Consider the following 22,602-nt stretch of genomic DNA (forward strand, 5'->3'; position numbering starts at 1 on the left):
ACGAAACATATTTCTCATGCATTGCTCATCTCCACTGCAGTACTTACTTGACTTGCACACTGCAACCCCATTTAAAAACAACCAAGTTAAAATGTGTGCACCATACTTAGTGTTCGTAAATCACTTGATTGCTCCATTTCCTAGTTTTTAACTGGCATTTAATACGTATACAGAGTGCGTTCCACAAGTAATGCGATCAATTTTTTCTGACGCAACGGTATACCACAGCGTGTTTTAACCGGCTGGGCTAAGTGGAGGGGGGTGTTAGCTTCAAAACGCTCTTTCTCTCATTCGGCTGCGAGCTGCCGGCGAGCCAGGACGTGCGTTTCCGTCAACCCCGTTTTGAGTTTATGTAACACGGCACAATGGGTCATTCTGGTACGCTATCAAATTTTGCGTTAAACTTGGGAAGTCCGCCACCGAAACGTTTCCATTACTTCAGCATGCCTTTGGGACTGATTGCTTGTCCAAATCACAAGTTTTCCGATGGCAGAAGTCGTTCACAGAGGGCCGAGAGGAGATCACCGACGAACTTCGCAGTGGACGGCCATCAACCGCACGGGTCGACGAAAATGTGACGCGTGTGCGCGTTTGTTTGAACTCTGACAGACGGCTGAGCCTTCAATTGATAGCACAAACTCTAAACATGTCAAAAACAACCATTTTAGGCATTGTGACCGAAGATTTGAACATGAGAAAGGTGTGTGCCAAACTCGTCCCAAAAGTGTTGACCGACGAACTCAAACACATGCGAGTGCTTCGGTGCCGAGAAATGTTGGAAATGTGTGAAAATGATCTTCATTTTTTAAACTGACTTGTCACTGGTGATGAGTCGTGGATTTTTGAGTACGACCTTGAGACAAAAAGGCAGAGTTCAGAGTGGCACACCCCACCGTCACCCCGTCCCAAGAAGGCACGCATGAGCAAGTCCAGGATAAAAACCATGCTTGTTGTCTTCTCTGGCGTCAGAGGCATTGTCCACCACGAATTCGTACCTACCGGGACTACAGTGAACTCAGCTTTCTACTTGGAAGTGCTCAAAAGACTGAAAAGGAGGGTCTCGCGCTGCCGAAGCGACATCGAGGACACGTGGAAAGTTCAGCACGACAACGCGCCGAGTCACAGCGCCTTCATTGTCAACGACTTCTTGGCCGGGACCAAGACTCCATTGGTTCCCCAGCCTCCCTACAGTCCTGACCTGGCTCCTGCTAACTTTTTGTTTGTTTCCTCGGTTAAAAGGAGTCATCAAAGGAAAACACTGGGACACGATTGAAAACATCCAGGCGCATGTTACATCAGCTCTAAACGACATTCCGGAAAAGGCATTCCAGGATGCCTTACAGGCATGGAAACACCACCTCCAAAAGTGTATCGAAGCAAGAGGGTGCTATTTTGAAAATTTTTGATTATTTGTACCAATATATTCAGTAAATGATTTTTTATGAATTTGGTCGCATTACTTATGGGACACACCTTGTATGTCTCACTTACCATCAGCGATGTACGGGACAAAGCACAACGCACGTGTGCTGAGTAAACTATGTGAGGGACATGTAACCTCCGCCGCATTAATGCTGCTAATTGAGAAAAAGAATTATTGATAACTTATATAATGAAAATTGCAGTCTTTCAAAATTGTGATAGTAGTAATGACCTTTTCAAGATAATTTGGTTTCGTACTGAAAGTGAACCGAATCATTTAGTTTTTATACTTCAGAAAACTTCATTTTACCTCTAAGGAGGTAATTACCCCAAGTTGGGAACCACTGCCATAAACCATTTCAATCAACGATGCACTGATGTCAGCCTTAGAAGGCCTCGGTTGTACACTGAAGCGTCAACAAAATGCGTATTCAAAGTATGGAAATATGTAAACAGGCAGAATACGGTGCTGCGATCGGCAACGCCTATGTAAGACAAGTGTCAGGCGAGGTTGTTAGATCGCTTACTGATGCTAAAATGGCAGGTTATCAATATTTGAGTGAGTCTGAACGTGGTGTTATAATCGGTGCACGAGCGATGGGACGCAGCTACTCCGAGGTAGCGATGAATTGGGGATGTTTCCGTACGACTATTTTCCGATGGACTTGGCCAATTCCAGCAGGACAATGCGACACTCCACACGTCCAGAATTGCTACAGAGTGGCTCCAGGAACACTCTTCCGAGTTTAAATACTTCCACTGGCCACCAAGCTCCCCAGACATGTACATTATTTAGCATATCTGGGATGCCTTTCAACGTGTTGTTCAGAAGAGATCTCCACCCCCTCGTACTCTTACGGACAGCCCTGCAGGATTCATGGTGTCACTTCCCTCCAGCTCTACTTTAGACATTAGTCGAGCCCACGTCACGTCGTGTTGCGGCACTTCTGCGTGCTCGCGGGGGCCCTACACGATATTAGCTTCTTGCGGAAGCGCCCGACCGCGGCTGTGTTCTTTGATTTGGAGAAGGCTTACGACACCTGTTGGAGGGCGGGCATTCTCCGCACCATGCATACATGGGGCCTTCGCGGTCGCCTCCCTCTTTTTATTCGTTCTTTTTTAATGGATCGACGGTTCAGGGTACGTGTGGGTTCTGTCCTGTCAGACACCTTTCGCCAGGAGAATGGTGTGCCACAGGGCTCAGTTTTGAGCGTCGCTCTCTTCGCCATCGCGATCAATCCAATAATGGATTGCCTCCCAGCTGATGTATCAGGCTCCCTTTTCGTGGACGATTTTACCATCTATTGCAGCGCGCAGTGTACACGTGTCCTGGAGCGCTGTCTTCAGCGTTCTCTTGACCGTCTTTACTCCTGGAGTGTCGCCAATGGCTTCCGTTTTTCTGCCGAGAAGACGGTCTGTATTAACTTCTGGCGTTACAAAGAGTTTCTCCCACCGTCCTTACGACTCGGTCTCGTTGCTCTCCCATTCGTGGAGACAACAAAATTTTTAGGTCTTACATTTGACAGGAAACTTAGTTGGTCTCCACATGTGTCATATTTGGCTGCCCGTTGTACCCGTTCTCTAAATGTCCTCCGTGTTCTCAGTGGTATGTCGTGGGGAGCGGATCGAACCGTCCTGCTTCGTCTGTATCGGTCGATCGTCCGCTCCAAGCTGGATTATGGGAGCTTCGTATACTCCTCTGCACGGCCATCCATCTTACGCCGCCTCAACTCCATACAACATTGGGGTTTACGACTTGCGATCGGAGCGTTTTATACTAGTCCCGTCGAGAGTCTTCATGCTGACGCTGGTGAATTGCCACTCACCTACCGGCGAGATATACTGCTTTGTCGGTATGCCTATCGGCTACTGGCAATGCCCGACCACCCGTCTTATCGTTCCTTTTTTGAAGACCCTCTCGACAGTCAATACGGGTTGTATGTCTCTGCCCTGCTACCCCCTGGAGTTCGCTTTCGTCGCCTCCTTCAACACCTTAATTTTTCACTCCCTGCAACCTTTCGAGTGGGCGAGAGCCACACGCCACCTTGGCTCCAGGATCAGGTTCGCGTCCACCTTGACCTCTGCTCGCTCCCGAAGGAGGTTACCCCCGGTTCAGTCTACCACTCCCGTTTTATCGCACTTCGTTCGAAGTTCATTAATATGACCTTCATTTATACAGACGGCTCTAAGACCAATGACGGGGTTGGGTGTTCCTTTATTGTCGGGGCACAAAGTTTCAAACACCGGCTCCATGGCCTTTGTTCGGTCTTCACAGCTGAGCTCTTTGCCCTCTACCAGGCTGTCCTTTACATCTGCCGCCACCGACATTCTGCATATGTCATCTGCTCCGATTCCCTGAGCGCTATCCAGAGCCTCCGTGATCCGTACCCGGTTCACCCTTTCGTGCACCGGATCCAACGCTCTCTTCAGCAGCTGGTGGACGTCGGTTCTCCGGTTAGCTTTATGTGGGTTCCTGGCCATGTCGGTCTCCCTGGGAACGAAGCTGCAGATGCCGCGGCCAAGGCTGCGGTCCTCCAGCCTCGGACAGCATCTTGTTGTGTCCCTTCGTCAGATTGTAGCAGGGTCATTTGTCGGCGCATTTTATCGCAGTGGCATGCCGATTGGGCTGCACTTCCAGACAACAAACTTCGGGCCCTGAAACCTCTTCCCGTGGCTTGGACGTCCTCCTCACGCCCTTCTCGGCGGGAGGAGGTCGTTTTGGCCCGGTTACGAATTGGCCACTGCCGGTTCAGCCATCGCCATCTGCTGACGGATGCGCCGGCGCCGTTCTGCCCCTGTGGGCAATTGCTGACGGTCTGCCATATTTTAACAGTCTGTCCAGATTTTAACACCCTGCGTCTTGATCTTGGCCTGCCTTGTACTGTAGAAGCCATTTTAGCGGATGACCCACGAGCAGCTGCTCGCGTTCTTCATTTTATCAATTTGACAACCCTCTCAAAGGACATTTGATTCTACTGTCTTCCTTTTTTAATCCTATGCCTGTTAGTCTGTCCTTTATCGTGTTTTCCGTTTCGTTGCTGTTTTAAACTTGTGACTCGCGGTGCATTCCTCACGTAGTCTGGGCGCTAATGACCGTTGAAGTTGTGCGCCCTAAAACCACAAAAAAAAAAGAAAAATAAAAATAAAAAAAAACCTACACGATATTAGGCAGGTGTAGCACTTTCTTTGGCTCTTCAGTGTAAATAACTGCAATATCTGCATAAATTCTAAGCTTACTATTCATATTTTCTGCAAGATCATTGATATACGATATTAACAGCAAGGGTCCCAACACACTTCCTTGGGGCACACCTGAAGTCAGTTCTACATATGACGAGGAGATAACACGTTGCGCCCTCCCTACCTAAAAGTCCTGAGTCCAGTCACAAATTTCACTTGATACCACGTGTGATCGTTCTTTTGACAATACGCGTAGGCGTGGTACACAGTCAAATGCTTTTCGGAAATCAAGAAATACTTTATTTATATGGCTTCCTCGATTCATAGCTTTCAGGATGTCATGTGAGAAAAGAGCGAGTCGGGTTTCACTTGATAAATGTTTTCGAAATCCATGCTGGTTGACATTGATGGAGTCATTCTGTCCAAGATACCTCATTATGTGTGAGCTCAGAGTATGTTCTAAGATTCTCCAACAAATCGATGTCAAGGATGTTGGACGGTAGTTTTGTGTATCACTTCTACTACCCTTCTTGTAGATCGGTGTGTCCTGTTCCTACTACCCTTCTTGTAGATCGGTGTGTCCTGTGCTGTTTTTTCCGAGGAATCTAAGAGGGTGAGTCAAACGAAAACCTTAAATTTGTAATAACAAATCGAAATTTCCCGCCGTTATCCTGTAAGTTGGTAAGAGTGCTACAAACAGCGCGCAGAATGGCCTGTAGGTGGCAGCATAGTGCAGATGCATACATACCGTCGCAGTATCAGTATAAAGATGGCCGCCCCACTTGCGACTTGCACCAGGGAAGAACGGCGTTCTGTTATTCGGTTTTTGCGTAGTGAAGGTGTGAAACCTATTGAAATTCATCGACGAATGAAGGTTCAGTACGGTGACGCATGTTTGTCACAGCAACAAGGCTACGAATGGAGTAGGAAGTTCGCAAATGGTGTGACTTCAGTGGAAGATGCTCCTCGTCCAGGTCAGCCACAACGAGTTGTGACTCCACAGAACATTGCAGCAGTTGAAACCATAGTGAAGGTAAACCGCCGAGTGACACCGAATGATATTGCAGCATGTTTACAGATTAGTCATGGGTCAGCACACCACATTGTCAATGATGTGCTCCAGTTTCACAAAGTGTCTGCAAGATGGGTGCCACGGCGGCTGACTCGTGACATGAGAGAACGACGTGTTGGTGCTTGTGAAGAACTTCTTCGGCGCTTTGAACGAGAAGGTGATGGCTTCCTTACAAGAGTCGTTACTGGGGACGAAACCTGGGTTCACTTCCACCAACCGGAAGTGAAGAAAGCGAGCAAGGAATGGCGCCATTCCTCAACACCAAAACCAAAGAAGTTTCGAACAGAACCATTAGCAGGGAAGGTTATGCTTGACTCTCTTTTGAGACGAAAAAGGCGTCATTTTGGAGCATTACATGCCTAGAGGGACCACTGTCGCCAGTGCACAGATCTGCAAAAAAAAAAAAATCATCTGCGGCCTGCAATCAAATCAAAGCAATGTGGATTGCTGTCAGCAGGTGTCCTTTTGTAACATGACAATGCAAGGCCCCACACTGCCCGTACAACAGTTGCAACAATCACAGACTTGCATTTTAAGTGTCTTCCTCATCCACTATACTCACCAGAGTTTGCCCCAATTGATTTCCACGTGTCTGGACCACTCAAAGACCCAATGGGAGGAAAGAAGTTCCTTTCTGATGAAGAGGTACGCCACGCGGTGCATGAGTGGGTGCGCGGACTACCAAAAGAATTTTTTTCTAAAGGAATTTATGCCCTTTGTAAGCGCTGGAGGACTTGCATTGAGCGTGGAGGAGATTATGTTGGAAAGTGATACAGCTTTGTACCACTTCTGCACAATAAATAATATTTAAAAAAATATTTAAGGTTTTCATTTGACTCACCCTCGTATCATAGGTCATAATTAGAAGAGGGGTTAATTCGGAAAAAATTCACTATAAAATCTGATAGGGATTTCATCAGGCACTGGAGTTTCGTTCAGTTTTCACGATTTCAGCTGTTTCTCAACACTGCTGACGCTAATACTTATTTCATTCACCTTTTCAGTGGTATGAGGATTAAAGTGGGGCAGTTCTCCTAGTTTTTCCTTTGAAAAGCAACATTTGAAAGTGGAGTTATACATTTCAGCTTTTCCTTTGCCACCCTCAGTTTCATTTGCTGTGTCATTCGCTAAGCACTGGAAACTAACTTTAGTGCCATCGCATACGACCATAATTTTTTGGGGTTTTGTGAAACATCAAGTGACAGTATTGTGCTGCGGTAGTCACTGAAAGCATCACGCATTACTCTTTCGACAGCCAAACAGATTTCATTCAGCATCTCCTTGTTTATAGCCCTACGCTTTATTTTACACCTATTAATGTAGTAATCTGTTTCTTAACAGTCATTGTATACTATGGAGGGTCCCCATCCATCTGAGCCATCGAGGGCACAGAGGAAAGAACAGACACCATATCCATATAAGTATACAGGGTGTTACAAAAAGGTACGGCCAAACTTTCAGGGAACATTCCTCACACACAAAGAAAGAAAAGATGTTATGTTTGACATGTGTCCGGAATCTCTTAATTTCCATGTTAGAGCTCATTTTAGTTTCGTCAGTATGTACTGTATATACTCGATTCACCGCCAGTTGGCCCAATTGAAGGAAGGTAATGATAACTTGGGTGCTTGTGTTGACATGCGACTCATTGCTCTACAGTACTAGCATCAAGCACATCAGTACGTAGCATCAACAGGTTAGTGTTAATCACGAACGTGGTTTTGCAGTCAGTGCAATGTTTACAAATGCGGAGTTGGCAGATGCCCATTTGATGTATGGATTAGCACGGGGCAATAGCCGTGGCGCGGTACGTTTGTATCGAGACAGGTTTCCAGAACGAAGGTGTACCGACAGGAAGACGTTCGAAGCAATTGATCGGCGTCTTAGGGAGCACGGAACATTCCAGCCTATGACTCGCGAAAGGGGAAGACCTAGAACGACGAGGACACCTGCAATGGACGAGGCAATTCTTCGTGCAGTTGACGATAACCCTAATGTCAGCGTCCTAGAAGTTAGTGCTGTACAAGGTAACGTTGACCACGTCACTGTATGGAGAGTGCTACGGGAGAACCAGTTGTTTCCGTACCATGTACAGCGTGTGCAGGTACTATCAGCAGCTGATTGGCCTCCACGGGTACACTTCTGCGAATGGTTCATCCAACAATGTGTCAATCCTCACTTCAGTGCAAATGTTCTCTTTGCGGATGAGGCTTCATTCCAACTTGATCAAATTGTAAATTTTCACAATCAACATGTGTGGGCTGACGAGAATCCGCACGCAATTGTGCAACCACATCATCAACACAGATTTTCTGTGAACGTTTGGGCAGGCATTGTTGGTGATGTATTGATTGGGCCCCATGTTCTTCCACCAACGCTAAATGGAGCACGTTATCATGATTTCATACGGGATACTCTACCTGTGCTGCTAGAACATGTGCCTTTACAAGTACGACACAACATGTGGTTCGTGCACGATGGAGCTCCTGCACATTTCAGTCGAAGTGTTCGTACGCTTCTCAACAACAGATTCGGTGTCCGATGGATTGATAGAGGCGGACCAATTCCGTGGCCTCCACGCTCTCCTGACCTCAACCCTCTTGACTTTCATTTATGGGGGCATTTGAAAGCTCTTGTCTACGCAACCCCGGTAACAAATGTAGAGACTCTTCGTGCTCGTATTGTGGACGGCTGTGATACAATACGCCATTCTGCAGGGCTGCATCAGCGCATCAGGGATTCCATGCGACGGAGGGTGGATGCACGTATCCTCGCTACCGGAGGATATTTTGATCATTTCCTGTAACAAAGTGTTTGAAGTCACGCTGGTACGTTCTGTTGCTGTGTGTTTCCATTCCATGATTAATGTGATTTGAAGTAATAAAATGAGCTCTGACATGGAAAGTAAGCGTTGCCGGACACATCCACATAACATATTTTCTTTCTTTGTGTGTGAGGAATGTTACCTGAAAGTTTGGCCGTACCTTTTTGTAAGAGCCTGTATAGTTCTGGCAACACCAGCCATGACCTCCTTCTTCTTTGCGGATGCAGACATATTCCCCGAACTCTTACGGGACTTGGTGAGAATGCCTTCCACTAGTAATGAGTGTGTTGGGGTGGGACACTACGAATGTAGTGTGTGGACATACAAGGTGAGAATGTCGGGCTCGCGGGAGGCGTGCGCGAGATAGTCCCTGCAGTTGCACTATCCTCTGTGCCCTCGGTGGCTCAGATGGATAGAGCGTCTGCCACGTAAGCAGGAGATCCAGGGTTCGAGTACCGGTCGGGGCACACATTTTCACCTGTCCCCGTTGATATATCAACGCCCGTTAGCAGCTAAAGGTATTAATATAATTCTAATTTCGCTGTAGACGGCTGCAGGTCATCAGTGGTGTCTGTTCTTTCTGACATGTCTGTATATTTAATTTCAGTTTCAGCGAGCTGATTTGTGGACTGAAGATTATTGACCAGCGTGTTCTCAAAACTTTTTGGCTGTTCGCACAAATAATTTTCAGGCCTTTGTAAAAGGCTGTGGTATCCAAAAAATCGCACAACATTACCAAACATTTCAACTTATAATAGTGAATGATAAACTTAATGTTTATATTTTTACCCGCCACACGGCACTAGGGCCGGCCGAATGTTTCATTTGGGCCGCATTAGGCTTGCGAGCCGCAATTTGACAACCACTGTTAGAAGAGTGACGATGCCAGGTAGGCGGTGGGGAGACACACGAGTTCATACCAGCCTGTACCCCGCAACCTTCATGTGCTGACGCAGGATGTGTGTCAGACACGGCAACAAATTCCGAGGCTGTTTAATTCCATGTCACAACGAATTCAAGATATTAGTTGTATCCAGTTGTGTTGTGCTTCCCCTATACAAAATATTTAAACACTAATAGCCAAGCTGTTCTAGGCGCTTCAGTCTGGAACCGCGCGACCGCTACGGTCGCAAGTTTGAATCCTGCCTTGGGCATGGATGTGTGTGATGTCCTTAGGTTAGTTAGGTTTAAGTAGTTCTAAGTTCTAGGGGACTGATGACCTCAGATGTTAAGTCCCATAGTGCTCAGAGCCATTTGAACCACTAATAGTCATATGAACTCCTATCTTGGAAACAAATATTACTTTGTGAATGTATGCTTTCCTGGCGTATACAGCTGGTGAAGAGTTCTCGGGCTTCCAGACACCGCCACCCGGCTGGAAGCCCGAGAACTCTTCGCCAAATATTACTTTATTTTTTCTTGTGTCAATTTGCTATTGGCTGTGTAATAGGAACTTCATTTTATCTTTATTTAGAGATCTTTCTTTTTCTTTGTAGATATGTTTGCTGCAGTATTCTGCTGGATCCACTCCTGATATTAAAGATGCCGGGATCAAAGAAGTTGCGGCCTGATAGGCTAGATTCGACCGATATGGGGGAAAAGGTAAGCTCTTAGTAAATATATTTAATTTTCTACGAGGGTTATTCGGAAAGTAACGAACGATCTGTCGCAAAATGGAAAATACAGTGAAAATGTGATGCTTTGCACAGATGCATTGGGCACTTTGTCACACGTTAATTCTCGGCCGCACTCTGCAGGGGCAATGAAGATGCTCCTGCCGCGTTTTCGATGGGAAGTATTTGATCGCCCACAATAGAGCCCGTAATTGGCTACAACTGAGGTTCATCTCTGCTCAACTGAACCGCTGGCTATGAAGACAATATTTTGACACAGACAATGAGCTGCAGTCCAGAGTAGAAAATTGTCGAAAAGCACTCGCGGCTGTCTTCTATAACGAGGGAATTGAAAAGTTGGTACAACGCTACGACAGATATCTAAGTCTGAGCGACGACTGTGTAGAGATGTAGTTGGAATGTGTAGCTAACTGTTGCAAATAAAACAGTTTTGATTTTCACAGTGGTTTCCATTTCGCGACCTATAGTTCCTTACCTACCGAATAGCCCTCGTATTTCAGATTACATGTAATTGCAACAAGGACGCTCCACGAAAACTAGACACTCCTTCTATACGACGAATACAGTAACTATCTTTTATTGAATTAGTGTCTTCCTAGCCCCTTATCGAATGAAGACCTATATAATTTGATGTTACAGGTATGAATTCATACGGGATACTTCAAATAGTTAATTGTGACACTTGAACAGTGGATTTGATAATTGCAACGCCTCTACTTTCATAAAAAAAGATGAATTTTTGATGGATGAGCGTTCTATCGCCAACTCAGTGAATTGTGAAGGTGTTATTCTCTTGACTACCATCTAAACTATTGTGGATCTGTTGAAGAAGTAGGCTGTGAAAATGCAACTTTTAGACAGTCCACTGGCTTGTGAGCAGTGACTGCACATCATATCATCTCGTACCTCATCGTCGTTCTTACGTAGCTGTTTCTTTTTGATCAACTATAGCATAGGACTATTATGCCTGCGAGCAATTTTTGTTCGTATCGTAGAAGCAGGCCATTAATTAATAAGTAGAAACGACCGTATTGGAAGTCATATTCCTTCCCCTTGTCTGAGCCTTTGAAGCGACTTAGCGTACCTTTTACGGGGGGGGGGACCTGCAATTTAAATTAGGCTCTGAAACTTTTCACCTTAAAAAAGCCCTTGCAACGGGGGAAACAAGCGGTAAGCTACATAAACAGGAGGCAAAAGTTTACTTCAGGGTACATTCAGCTCTTACATTTCATGGTGCTGTTGGTAACGGTTTCCTGTGACGAACACTCGCAAGTGAAGATGACGAATCGTTAAGTCGTCTGTAGGTAGCCAATCACATTGCTCTGTCGCTACTTCTTGTGCTTCATAAATGAAGGTGGCTGCTATTTCGTGCTGTTAGGTCCCAAGTTGCCCACATTCTCGGAAACTGCGGCAAATTCCGAGTGGAGTAGCTGTTTGCATCGACGAGCGTAGACATCGGGATACGCTATATAGCTGTTAGTTACTACAATTTTTTATCTAACTTGCGTATACTTTAGCCGCGCGGGGTAGCCACGCGGTCTAAGGCGTCGTATCACGGTGCGGACGGCTTCCCCCCGTTGGAGGGTCGACTCCTCCCTCGGGCATGTGTGTGTGTGTGTGTGTGTGTGTGTGTGTGTGTGTGTGTGTGTGTTGTACTTAGCGTAAGTTAGGACCGATGACCTCGGCAGTTTGGTCACTTAAGAATTCACACACATTTGAAAATTTTTTTCGTTGCCTTCGCCAACTCACAACCAATTTACCACTATCCAACCTAATATTGAAAGGGGGCTCAGCTATAGATCAATGTGTCACTACCGTATATATATATATATATATATATATATATATACTCCTGGAAATTGAAATAAGAACACCGTGAATTCATTGTCCTAGGAAGGGGAAACTGTATTGACACATTCCTGGGGTCAGATACATCACATGATCACACTGACAGAACCACAGGCACATAGACACAGGCAACAGAGCATGCACAATGTCGGCACTAGTACAGTGTATATCCACCTTTCGCAGCAATGCAGGCTGCTATTCTCCCATGGAGACGACCGTAGAGATGCTGGATGTAGTCCTGTGGAACGGCTTGCCATGCCATTTCCACCTGGCGCCTCAGTTGGACCAGCGTTCGTGCTGGACGTGCAGACCGCGTGAGACGACGCTTCATCCAGTCCCAAACATGCTCAATGGGGGACAGATCCGGAGATCTTGCTGGCCAGGGTAGTTGACTTACACCTTCTAGAGCACGTTGGGTGGCACGGGATACATGCGGACGTGCATTGTCCTGTTGGAACAGCAAGTTCCCTTGCCGGTCTAGGAATGGTAGAACGATGGGTTCGATGACGGTTTGGATGTACCGTGCACTATTCAGTGTCCCCTCGACGATCACCAGTGGTGTACGGCCAGTGTAGGAGATCGCTCCCCACACCATGATGCCGGGTGTTGGCCCTGTGTGCCTCGGTCGTATGCAGTCCTGATTGTGGCGCTCACCTGCACGGCGCCAAACACGCATACGACCATCATTGGCACCAAGGCAGAAGCGACTCTCATCGCTGAAGACGACACGTCTCCATTCGTCCCTCCATTCACGCCTGTCGCGACACCACTGGAGGCGGGCTGCACGATGTTGGGGCGTGAGCGGAAGACGGCCTAACGGTGTGCGGGACCGTAGCCCAGCTTCATGGAGACGGTTGCGAATGGTCCTCGCCGATACCCCAGGAGCAACAGTGTCCCTAATTTGCTGGGAAGTGGCGGTGCGGTCCCCTACGGCACTGCGTAGGATCCTACGGCCTTGACGTGCATCCCTGCGTCGCTGCGGTCCGGTCCCAGGTCGACGGGCACGTGCACCTTCCGCCGACCACTGGCGACAACATCGATGTACTGTGGAGACCTCACGCCCCACGTGTTGAGCAATTCGGCGGTACGTCCACCCGGCCTCCCGCATGCCCACTATACGCCCTCGCTCAAAGTCCGTCAACTGCACATACGGTTCACGTCCACGCTGTCGCGGCATGCTACCAGTGTTAAAGACTGCGATGGAGCTCCGTATGCCACGGCAAACTGGCTGACACTGACGGCGGCGGTGCACAAATGCTGCGCAGCTAGCGCCATTCGACGGCCAACACCGCGGTTCCTGGTGTGTCCGCTGTGCCGTGCGTGTGATCATTGCTTGTACAGCCCTCTCGCAGTGTCCGGAGCAAGTATGGTGGGTCTGACACACCGGTGTCAATGTGTTCTTTTTTCCATTTCCAGGAGTGTATATATATATATATGTATATACAGAAGCGCGATAGAAAGTGGTTTAGGCATGCGTTTTCAAATACAGAGATGTGTAAACAGGCAGAATACGGCGCTGCGGTCGGCAACGCCCGCATAAGACAACAAGTGTCTGGCGCAGTTGTTAAATCGCTTACTGCTGGTACAATGGCAGTTATCAAGATTTAAATGAGTCGGCGCACGGGCGATGGGACAGAGCATCTCCGAGGTGGCGATGAAGTGGGGATTTTCCCGTACGACCATTTCAAGATCAACATCATAGAAGTGCAGCCCTTCCGCAAATAGCTGCAGATTTCAATGCTGGGCCATCAACAAGTGTTGGCGTGCGAACCCTTCTACGAAACATCGATATGGGCTTTCGGAGCCGAAAGCCTACTCTTATACCCTTGCTGACTGCACGACAAAGCTTTAAGCCTCGCCTGGGTCCGTTAACGCCGACATTGGACCGTTGATATCTGGAAACATGTTGCTTGCTCGGAGGGGTCTCGTTTCAAATTGTATCGAGTGGATGGCTATGTACGGGTATGGAGACAACCTCATGAACCCATGGACCCTGCTTGTCAGTAGGGGACTGTTCAAGCTGGTGGAGGCTCTGTAATGGTGTGAGGCGTTCGCAGTTGGAGTGATAATGGGGCCCCTGATACGTCTAGATACGACTCTTGACAGGTGACACGTACGTAAGCATCCTGTCTGATCACCTGCATTCATTCATGTCCATTGTTCATTCCGACGGACTTGGGCAGTTCCAGCAGAACAATGCGACACCCCAAATGTCCAGAAATGCCACAGAGTGGCTCCAGAAACACCCTTCTGAGTTTAAACACTTTCGCTGGCCACGAAACTCCCCAGACATGAACATTAATGAACATATCTGGGATGCCTTGCAACGTGTTGTTCAGAAGAGATCTCCACCTCCTTGTTACTCTTGCGGATTTATGGACAGCCGTGCAGGATTCGTGGTGTCAGTTCCCTCCAGCACCACTTTAGACATTAGTCGAACCCATGCCATATCACGTTGCGGCACTTCTGCGTGCTCACGGGGGGGTCTACACGATGTTAGGCAGGTGTAGCAGTTTCTTCAGTGTATAAAGCCTGTGAACACCAATGCACAATTGTGGTAACAAGTTAAAGCACGTTCGGTCATCAGAACTCAGCGTGCATTCAGGAAACAGTTCAACATCGCGCTTGCAGGTCGTGTTCCTCATGGGAAATAAATTGCTATGTGGGTAGACACCGTTATGGATACTGGAAGTGTGCAGAAAAAGAAACCAGAACCTTTGAAGAACCACCGGAACGCCTGAAAACATCGAGAGGGCAAGAAAGTTGATTTTGAATTCCCCCAACCTATCTGCACGCGAACACGAGTTGCTCTTGCAATTTCTGAACGCACAGTGAGACGAATTTTTCACGAAGAGTTGAAATTTCATCCGTATAAACTGTCAGTGGTGCGCACACTTCATCCATGTGATTTTGTTTCACGAAAAAACGCGTGTGAAGCCACGATCGTTGAGCTGCCTCATGACGCCATAGTGTTTTTCAGCGACGGGGCGCATTTTCATTTGTGTGGCTGCGTGAATAAACAAAATATGCTGTCCTGGAGTGACACGAAACCCCGAGAACTTCATGAACAGCCCCTGCATACAGAACGTGTGACTGTTTAGTGTACACTATCTAAAATTGGCATTATTGGCCCACGGGTTTTCGAACAGAACGATAAGGCAGTGACGGTCACTTCTGAGCGTTACGTTCAGATGATTCAAAAACACAAAAACGTTTTTTATTCCAGAACTTGAAGAAATGGATGTGGGTGGTCTGTTTCCAACAAGATAGCGCCACAGCTCACACGGCACGAACGTCGATGACAATGTTGCGCGAACACTTCCCCGATCGTCTCATCCATTTGTGCGGCGATCTCCAGTGGACAGTAGCGTTGCTGTCTGTGGATAACGGGGTCCCGGGTTCAATTCCCGGCCGTGTTGGGGGTTTTCTCTGCGCGATGACTGGGTGTTTTTGTTGTCCTCATCATTTTATCACCATCATCATTATCATTATTCGTGACAGTTGCTAGATTGCAATGAGTTAAAAATTGGACTGTGTAAAAATTGGGACTTTGTACGGGCGCTAATGACCGCGCAGTTAAGCGCCCCCCCCAAACTAAACTTAAACATCCAGTGGCCAGCACGCTCGACAGATTTAGCGCCATGCGACTTTTCTTATGGGGCCATCTCAAATCCTTGGTGTATACCAAACGTCCGCAGACCCTGGCGGGCTGACTTCTGTGGCCGAGCGGTTCTAGGGGCTTCAGTCTGGAACCGCGCGACCGCTACGGTCGCAGGTTCGAATCCTGCCTCGGGCGTGGATGTGTGTGATTAGGTTTAAGTAGTTCTAAGTTCTAGGGGACTGATGACCTCAGATGTTAAGTCCCATAGTGCTCTGAGCCAGACCCTCGTGGAGCTACGGAACAATATTCGTGTTGCTGTTGCCAACATCGACAGAGAAGTGTTGGAAAAAGTGGACCGAAACTTCCGATTTTGAATCTCCAAATGCATTGAGCGGAACGGAGGCCACCTTCAAGATACCGTTTTCAAAACTTAATGAAACAAAACTTTAGATGTTTCTCTTTGTAAAGAAAAAAGAATTAAACTGATGTCTCTTATAAAACTTCCCGGCCGATTAATACTGTGTGCCGGACAGAGACTCGAACTCGAGACCTTTGTCTTTCGCGGGCACGTGCTATACCATGTGACCTACCCAAGTATGACTCACGCCCCGTCTTCACAGCTTTACTTCTGCCAGTATCTCGTCTCCTACCTTCCAAACTTTACAGAAGCTCTCCTGCGAACCTAGCTTCTGTAAAGTTTGGAAGTTAGAACGCGAGATACTGGCAGAAGTAAAGCTGTGAGGACGGGGCGTGAGTCGTGCTTGGGTAGCTCAGATGGTAGAGCACTTGCCCGCGAAAGGCAAAGGTCTCGAGTCTCGGTCCTGCACACAGTTTTAATCTGCCAGGAAGTTTAGTTCCTGCGTTGTACCCTGTACTTTGAAGGGTATAATAGTGTTATTTGAAAAAGAAGTGAAATCTTTGGTAGATAAAAAAAAATCACTCTCACTATCTTTCTCATACACCTCGAACTTACCCTAGCATAGGCCTATTGAAATTGTTTTGTGTTAAAGCTACTTGAAAAATGAATTTGATATGAGGTATGAACTAAGGCGAATTAAAGAAAAAGAAAGAAAAAGTGCGCAGTAACGCCATGTGTCTGGTACATGAAGAACGCCATGTGTCTGGTACATGAAGAACGCCATGTGTCTGGTACATGCGCTCTATCAACATCCGAATGGAGAATATTGTCAAACAGTTAGTACTTGACCTCAGACTTTCAGTATGTGTTGAAAATACTGTGGATATTTTGAGGACTATCAGTACTGCGGGCCAGTACTTCTAATACTGAAAACAAGTCGATAGGTGCTGTCAGAAGGCCAATATATAGACGGCTCCACAATATTATTGTACATTTGTAAGCCTCTCACGGCTACGGTCTCAGTGGCGGAGACATCGGGAGATTCCGCCGTCGACAGACATCGGTCGAAGGCGACCGATCTTTCCAAATCAATACGCCAGCACGTGTGCGGTCTCTGTGCCACGCCCGAAAGTGCAGACTTCGGAGGATGGTATGTGGAATTCAGATCAGTCTGTTTTCTTCGTTGGAACTGGGAGAACATTCACGAACGTTAAAAATGGATTGGGAGAAATTTTAAAGTTCAGGACAAGAAAGGAGTGCTTTGTGGCGTCCTAAGCGTGAGAAATGTAATAACAGGGATACATCTGTGAATCTGTGGTCTGAAATCGTACTTTATTGGAAACCACAAGCCTCGAACAACTTAAAAAATCAGTAATAATTAATTGAACGTTACCTTACATTACGTTAAGCATGTTATGTGCCTATCTTGCCATTTTAGCCAACTGTAACACAGGCAAAAATCTGTATTGGAAATTTTAGATCTAGATTATAGCGTCGGAAAATTGTGTGTTCAAATGTCAGAGGTGACGTATGTCAATTTTGATGCTTTCAAGTTACAGTGGAGGTTCTTTTTTTGAGGCGTCGTAGGTGGGCATTAGCTGTCTACGAATTATTGTTACTGCTTACAAGCGTTTTTATAGCAGTGGAGTGGTAGGTCTGTGGTATGACCTGGTTTGTAAATGTAATGTGTGTGTTTCTACTTTCCAGTGCTGTACGTGTTCAGGTAGTCTTATTCTATATTTTATATTTGTCTTTCACATGTATGCTGACAAGGCCGGCAGTGAAGGCTAACTGACGTATGTCTATTTTGCTGAAGGCACTTTAAGGTGCTGCAGTGTATTTGCAATCTTGCTTTCCAGTGTCGCCGTGAATAATTTCGAGTATGAAATGACCGTTTCTCTCTTCTTCTCATATACAGGGTGGTCCATTGATAGTGACCGAGCCAAATATCCCACGAAATAAGCGTCAAAAGAAAAAACTACTGAGAACGAAACTCGTCTAGCTTGAAGAGGGAAACCAGATGGCGCTATGGTTGGCCCTCTAGATGGCGCTGCCATAAGTCAAACGGATATCAACTGCGTTTTTTCAAAATAAGAACCCCCATTTTTTTTATTACATATGCGTGTAGTACGTAAAGAAATATGAATGTTTAAGTTGAACCACTTTTTCGCTTTGTGATAGATGGCGCTGTAATAGTCACAAACGTGTAAGTACGTGGTATCACGTAACATTCCGCCAGTGCCGACGGTATTTGCTTCGTGATACATTACCCGTGTTAAAATGGACCGTTTACCAATTGGGGAGAAGGTAGATATCGTGTTGATGTATGGCTATTGTGATCAAAATGCCCAACGGGCGTGTGCTATGTATGCTGTTCGGTATCCTGGACGACATCATCCAAGTGTCCTGACCATTCCCCGGATAGTTACGTTATTAAAGGAAACAGGAAGTGTTCAGCCACATGTGAAACGTCAACCACGACCTGCAACAAATGATGATGCCCAAGTAGGTTTTTAACTGCTGTCGCGTCTAATCCGCACATCAGTAGCAGACAAATTGCGCGAGAATCGGGAATCTCAAAAACGTCGGTGTTGAGAATGCTACATCAACATCGATTGCACCCGTACCATATTTCTATGCAACAGGAATTGCATGGCGACGACTTTGATCGTCGTGTACAGTTCTGCCCCTGGGCACAAGAGAAATCACGGGACGATGGCAGATTTATTGCACTCCTTCTTTTTAGCGACGAAGCGTCATTCACCAACAGCGGTAACGTAAACCGGCATTATATGCACTATTGGGCAACGGAAAATCCACGATGGCTGCGACAAGTGGAACATCAGCGACCTTGGCGGGTTAATGTATGGTGCGGCATTATGGGAGGAAGGATAATTAGCCCCAATTTTATCGATGGCAATCTACATATACATCTACATCCATACTCCGCAAGCCACCTGACGGTGTGTGGCGGAGGGTACCTTGAGTACCTCTATCGGTTCTCCCTTCTATTCCAGTCTCGTATTGTTCGTGGAAAGAAGGATTGTCGGTTTGCCTCTGTGTGGGCTCTAATCTCTCTGATTTTATCCTCATGGTCTCTTCGCGAGATATAGGTAGGAGGGAGCAATATACTGCTTGATTCTTCGGTGAAGGTATGTTCTCGAAACTTTGACAAAAGCTCGTACCGAGCTACTGAGCGTCTCTCCTGCAGAGTCTTCCACTGGAGTTTATCTATCATCTCCGTAAGGCTTTCGCGATTACTAAATGATCCTGTAACGAAGCGCGCTGCTCTCCGTTGGATCTTCTCTATATCTTCTATCAACCCTATCTGGAACGGATCCCACACTGCTGAGCAGTATTCAAGCAGTGGGCGAACAAGCGTACTGTAACCTACTTCGTTTATTTTCGGATTGCATTTCCTTAGGATTCTTCCAATGAATCTCAGTCTGGCATCTGCTTTACCGACGATCAACATTATATGATCATTCCATTTTAAATCACTCCTAATGCGTACTCCCAGATAATTTATGGTATTAACTGCTTCCAGTTGCTGACCTGCTATTTTGTAGCTAAATGATAAAGGATCTATCTTTCTGTGTATTCGCAGCACATTACACTTGTCTACATTGCAGTGTATGCTGATTTCCTACGTGATGTTTTACCGATGTTACTACAGGATGTTTCACTGCATGACAGAATGGCGATGTACTTCCAACATGATGGATGTCCGGCACATAGCTCGCGTGCGGTTGAAGCGGTATTGAATAGCATATTTCATGACAGGTGGATTGGTCGTCGAAGCACCATACCGTGGCCTGCACGTTCACCGGATCTGAAGTCCCCGGATTTCTTTCTGTGGGGAAAGTTGAAGGATATTTGCTATCGTGATTCACCGACAACGCCTGGGAACATGCGTCAGTGCATGTGCGAACATTACGGAAGGCTAACTACTCGCTGTTGAGAGGAATATCGTTACAGGTATTGCCAAATGCATTGAGGTTGACGGACATCATTTTGAGCATTTATTGCATTAATATGGTATTTACAGGTAATCATGCTGTAACAGCATGCGTTCTCAGAAATGATAAGTTCGCAAAGGTACATGTATGACATTGGAACAACCGAAATAAAATGGTCAAACGTACCTACTTCGTCTAAAATTGTGAGCCACAAGTTTGTGACTATTACAGCGCCATCTATCACAAAGCGAAAAAAGTGGTCCAACTAAAACATTCATATTTCTTTACGTACTACACGAATATGTAATAAAAAATTGGGTTCCCATTTTAAAAAACGCAGTTAATATCCGTTTGACCTATGGCAGCGCCATCTAGTGGGCCAACCATAGCGCCATCTGGTTTCCCCCTTCAAGCTAGAGAAGTTTCGTTCTTTGTAGTTTTTTCGCTTGACGCTTATTTCGTGAGATATGTGGCCCGGTCACGATTAATGGACCATCCTGGTGAGTCACGTAAGACGTTATCACCTCTTTTACTTAGTAAAAGGTTCCATATATAGGAAATGATAGTAATCAAAGAGATACTTACTTCGGTATTTGATAAAGAGTTGTGTGGATCATGATACTGAAACAAGTGCCATTTTAAAAATGGATTGCTTTACTTTTTTATCGGCATCCGAAAGCTCTTGAAAAGACGAGTGCAATGATAAAATACTTGTTATTTGGAGGTTGAAACTCTTCGCAAAAGAATCCGATAATACTTCATCTGTCGACGTGCTTGTGAAACAGTAATTTTCAAGCCACCAAACGATGTGTGGCGGAGTGTACGTCAGGTACTGTTATCTGATCCTTCGTTTCCTGCTCCATTCAAGAATGGCACGAGGGAAGAACTAGCATCCTGAACTTCCGCATAAGCTCTAATTCCTCTCACTCCCTGGTCGTGCTCATATAGTAAGGCATGTGGTAGGAAGTAATACAATGTCCGACGCTTCATCGAACAAAGGCTCCAAGAATTTCAACAGCGAAATTCTCCGTCATACCGTTGGTCTTCCGTAGCGACTGTGACTGGAGTCTGTCGAACATCTCCGTAGAGATTTGTTTACACGGACAATAAAAAGTGCATATTGCCGACAATGTAGTCCGGCAATGTTCCCCGGCAGCATTGTTCCCTGTTGCGCTGGGCAATGCAATAGAGATATGTCTTTGTGTCGTATGGCTGTCGTTCGACTGTGAACCTATTAAATCTCTGTGCACTCCACCAACGTTATCATGTCGCGTATCGTATCGCCTCAGTGGAAACCGCGTCTGGTTTAAGTTAAAGATGGAATATTTTCCCAATTTATAAACTGAGCTAAAAGACCCAGTCCTCCCGATTAAAAAGTTTTCTTTCTCAAAAACTGCTAATCCTCCAGTTACGAAGTATTTACTGCTGTTTTATTACGGCACAGCAATCATAAAAGTAGATTAGGAAAAGATTCTTACTCAATTGGTCACCTCTGACACTTTTCACGGGTAAATTTGGTGGCAGTTAAGTTTCGCCGTAACTCCCGATTGCCAACATGCTATTCCGACTGGGCAATTGTTTCCTCTGTACTTTATTCGTGATGGAGTCGCCGTCAGAACACGTCTAATTGTTGGTAATCCGAAGCTACTGTGCAACGAAACTGCCACTGAATTTACAAAGTTCGTTTGAGAAGCGGCCAAATGAATAGGAATTTTTTCCCCAGGTTGCATTACTATTTTATGATTGCTGTGCTGTAATAAAACATCTGTAAAAATTTTATAGCAAGGTACTACCAGCTTTCGAGTCCGCCCCAGTTAGCTGAGTGGTCAGCGAGGCGGAATGCGACGCCAAGGGGCGCGGGTTCGATTCCCGGCTGGGGCCGGAGATTTTCTCCGCTCAGGTACTGGGTGTTGTGTTGTCCTCATCATCATTTCATCACCATTTACGACGCGCAAGTCGCCCAATGTGGCGCCGAATGCAGTAAGTACGATGGTGAGTCAAACGAAAACCTTAAATTTGTAATAAGAAATCGAAATTTCGCGCCGTTATCCTGTAAGTTGGTAAGCGTGCTACAAACAGTGCGCAGAATGGCCTGTAGGTGGCAGCATAGTGCAGATGCACACATACCGTCGCAGTATCAGTATAAAGATGGCCGCCCCACTTAAGACGTGCACCAGGGAAGAACAGCGTTCTTTTATTCGGTTTTTGCGTAGTGAAGGTGTGAAAACTATTTAAATTCATGAATGATGGTTCAGTACGGTGATGCAAGTTTGTCACAGCAGCAAATCTACGAATGGAGTAGGAAGTCGTTGTGACTCCACAGAACATTGCTGCAGTTGAAGCCATAATGAAGGAAAACCGCCGAGTGGCACTGAATGACATTGCAGCATGTTTACAGATTAGTCACGGGTCAGCACACCACATTGTCAACGATGTAATCCAGTTTCACGTGTCTGCAGGATAGTTGCCACGGCCGCTGACTCCTGAAATGAGAGAACGACGTGTTGATGCTTGTCAAGAACTTCTTCGGCGCTTTGAACGAGGTGATGGCTTCCTTACAAGAATCGTTTTTGGGGACGACACCTGGGTTCACTTCCACCAACCGGAAATGAAGAAAGCGAGCAAGGAATGGCGCCATTCCTCATCACCTAAACCAAAGACGTTTAGAACAGAACCATCAGCAGGGAAGGTTATGCTGACTCTC

General features: G+C 46.3%; 1 protein-coding gene across 1 annotated transcript in view; it reads left to right on the forward strand.

Moving 5' to 3' along the window:
* Positions 1–22,602, forward strand: part of LOC124719082 (ubiquitin carboxyl-terminal hydrolase 29-like) — a 433,479-nt gene that overhangs the window by 140,935 nt on the left and 269,942 nt on the right. Inside the window, exon 3 of the mRNA XM_047244762.1 lies at positions 9,995–10,100. Within this exon, the coding sequence (XP_047100718.1) occupies positions 10,041–10,100 (60 nt within the window). The 5' untranslated portion in view covers positions 9,995–10,040. The remainder of the gene's footprint in view (positions 1–9,994; positions 10,101–22,602) is intronic.

Source organism: Schistocerca piceifrons, chromosome 10 (assembly GCF_021461385.2).
Source record: "Schistocerca piceifrons isolate TAMUIC-IGC-003096 chromosome 10, iqSchPice1.1, whole genome shotgun sequence".
Lineage (NCBI taxonomy): Eukaryota > Metazoa > Arthropoda > Insecta > Orthoptera > Acrididae > Schistocerca > Schistocerca piceifrons.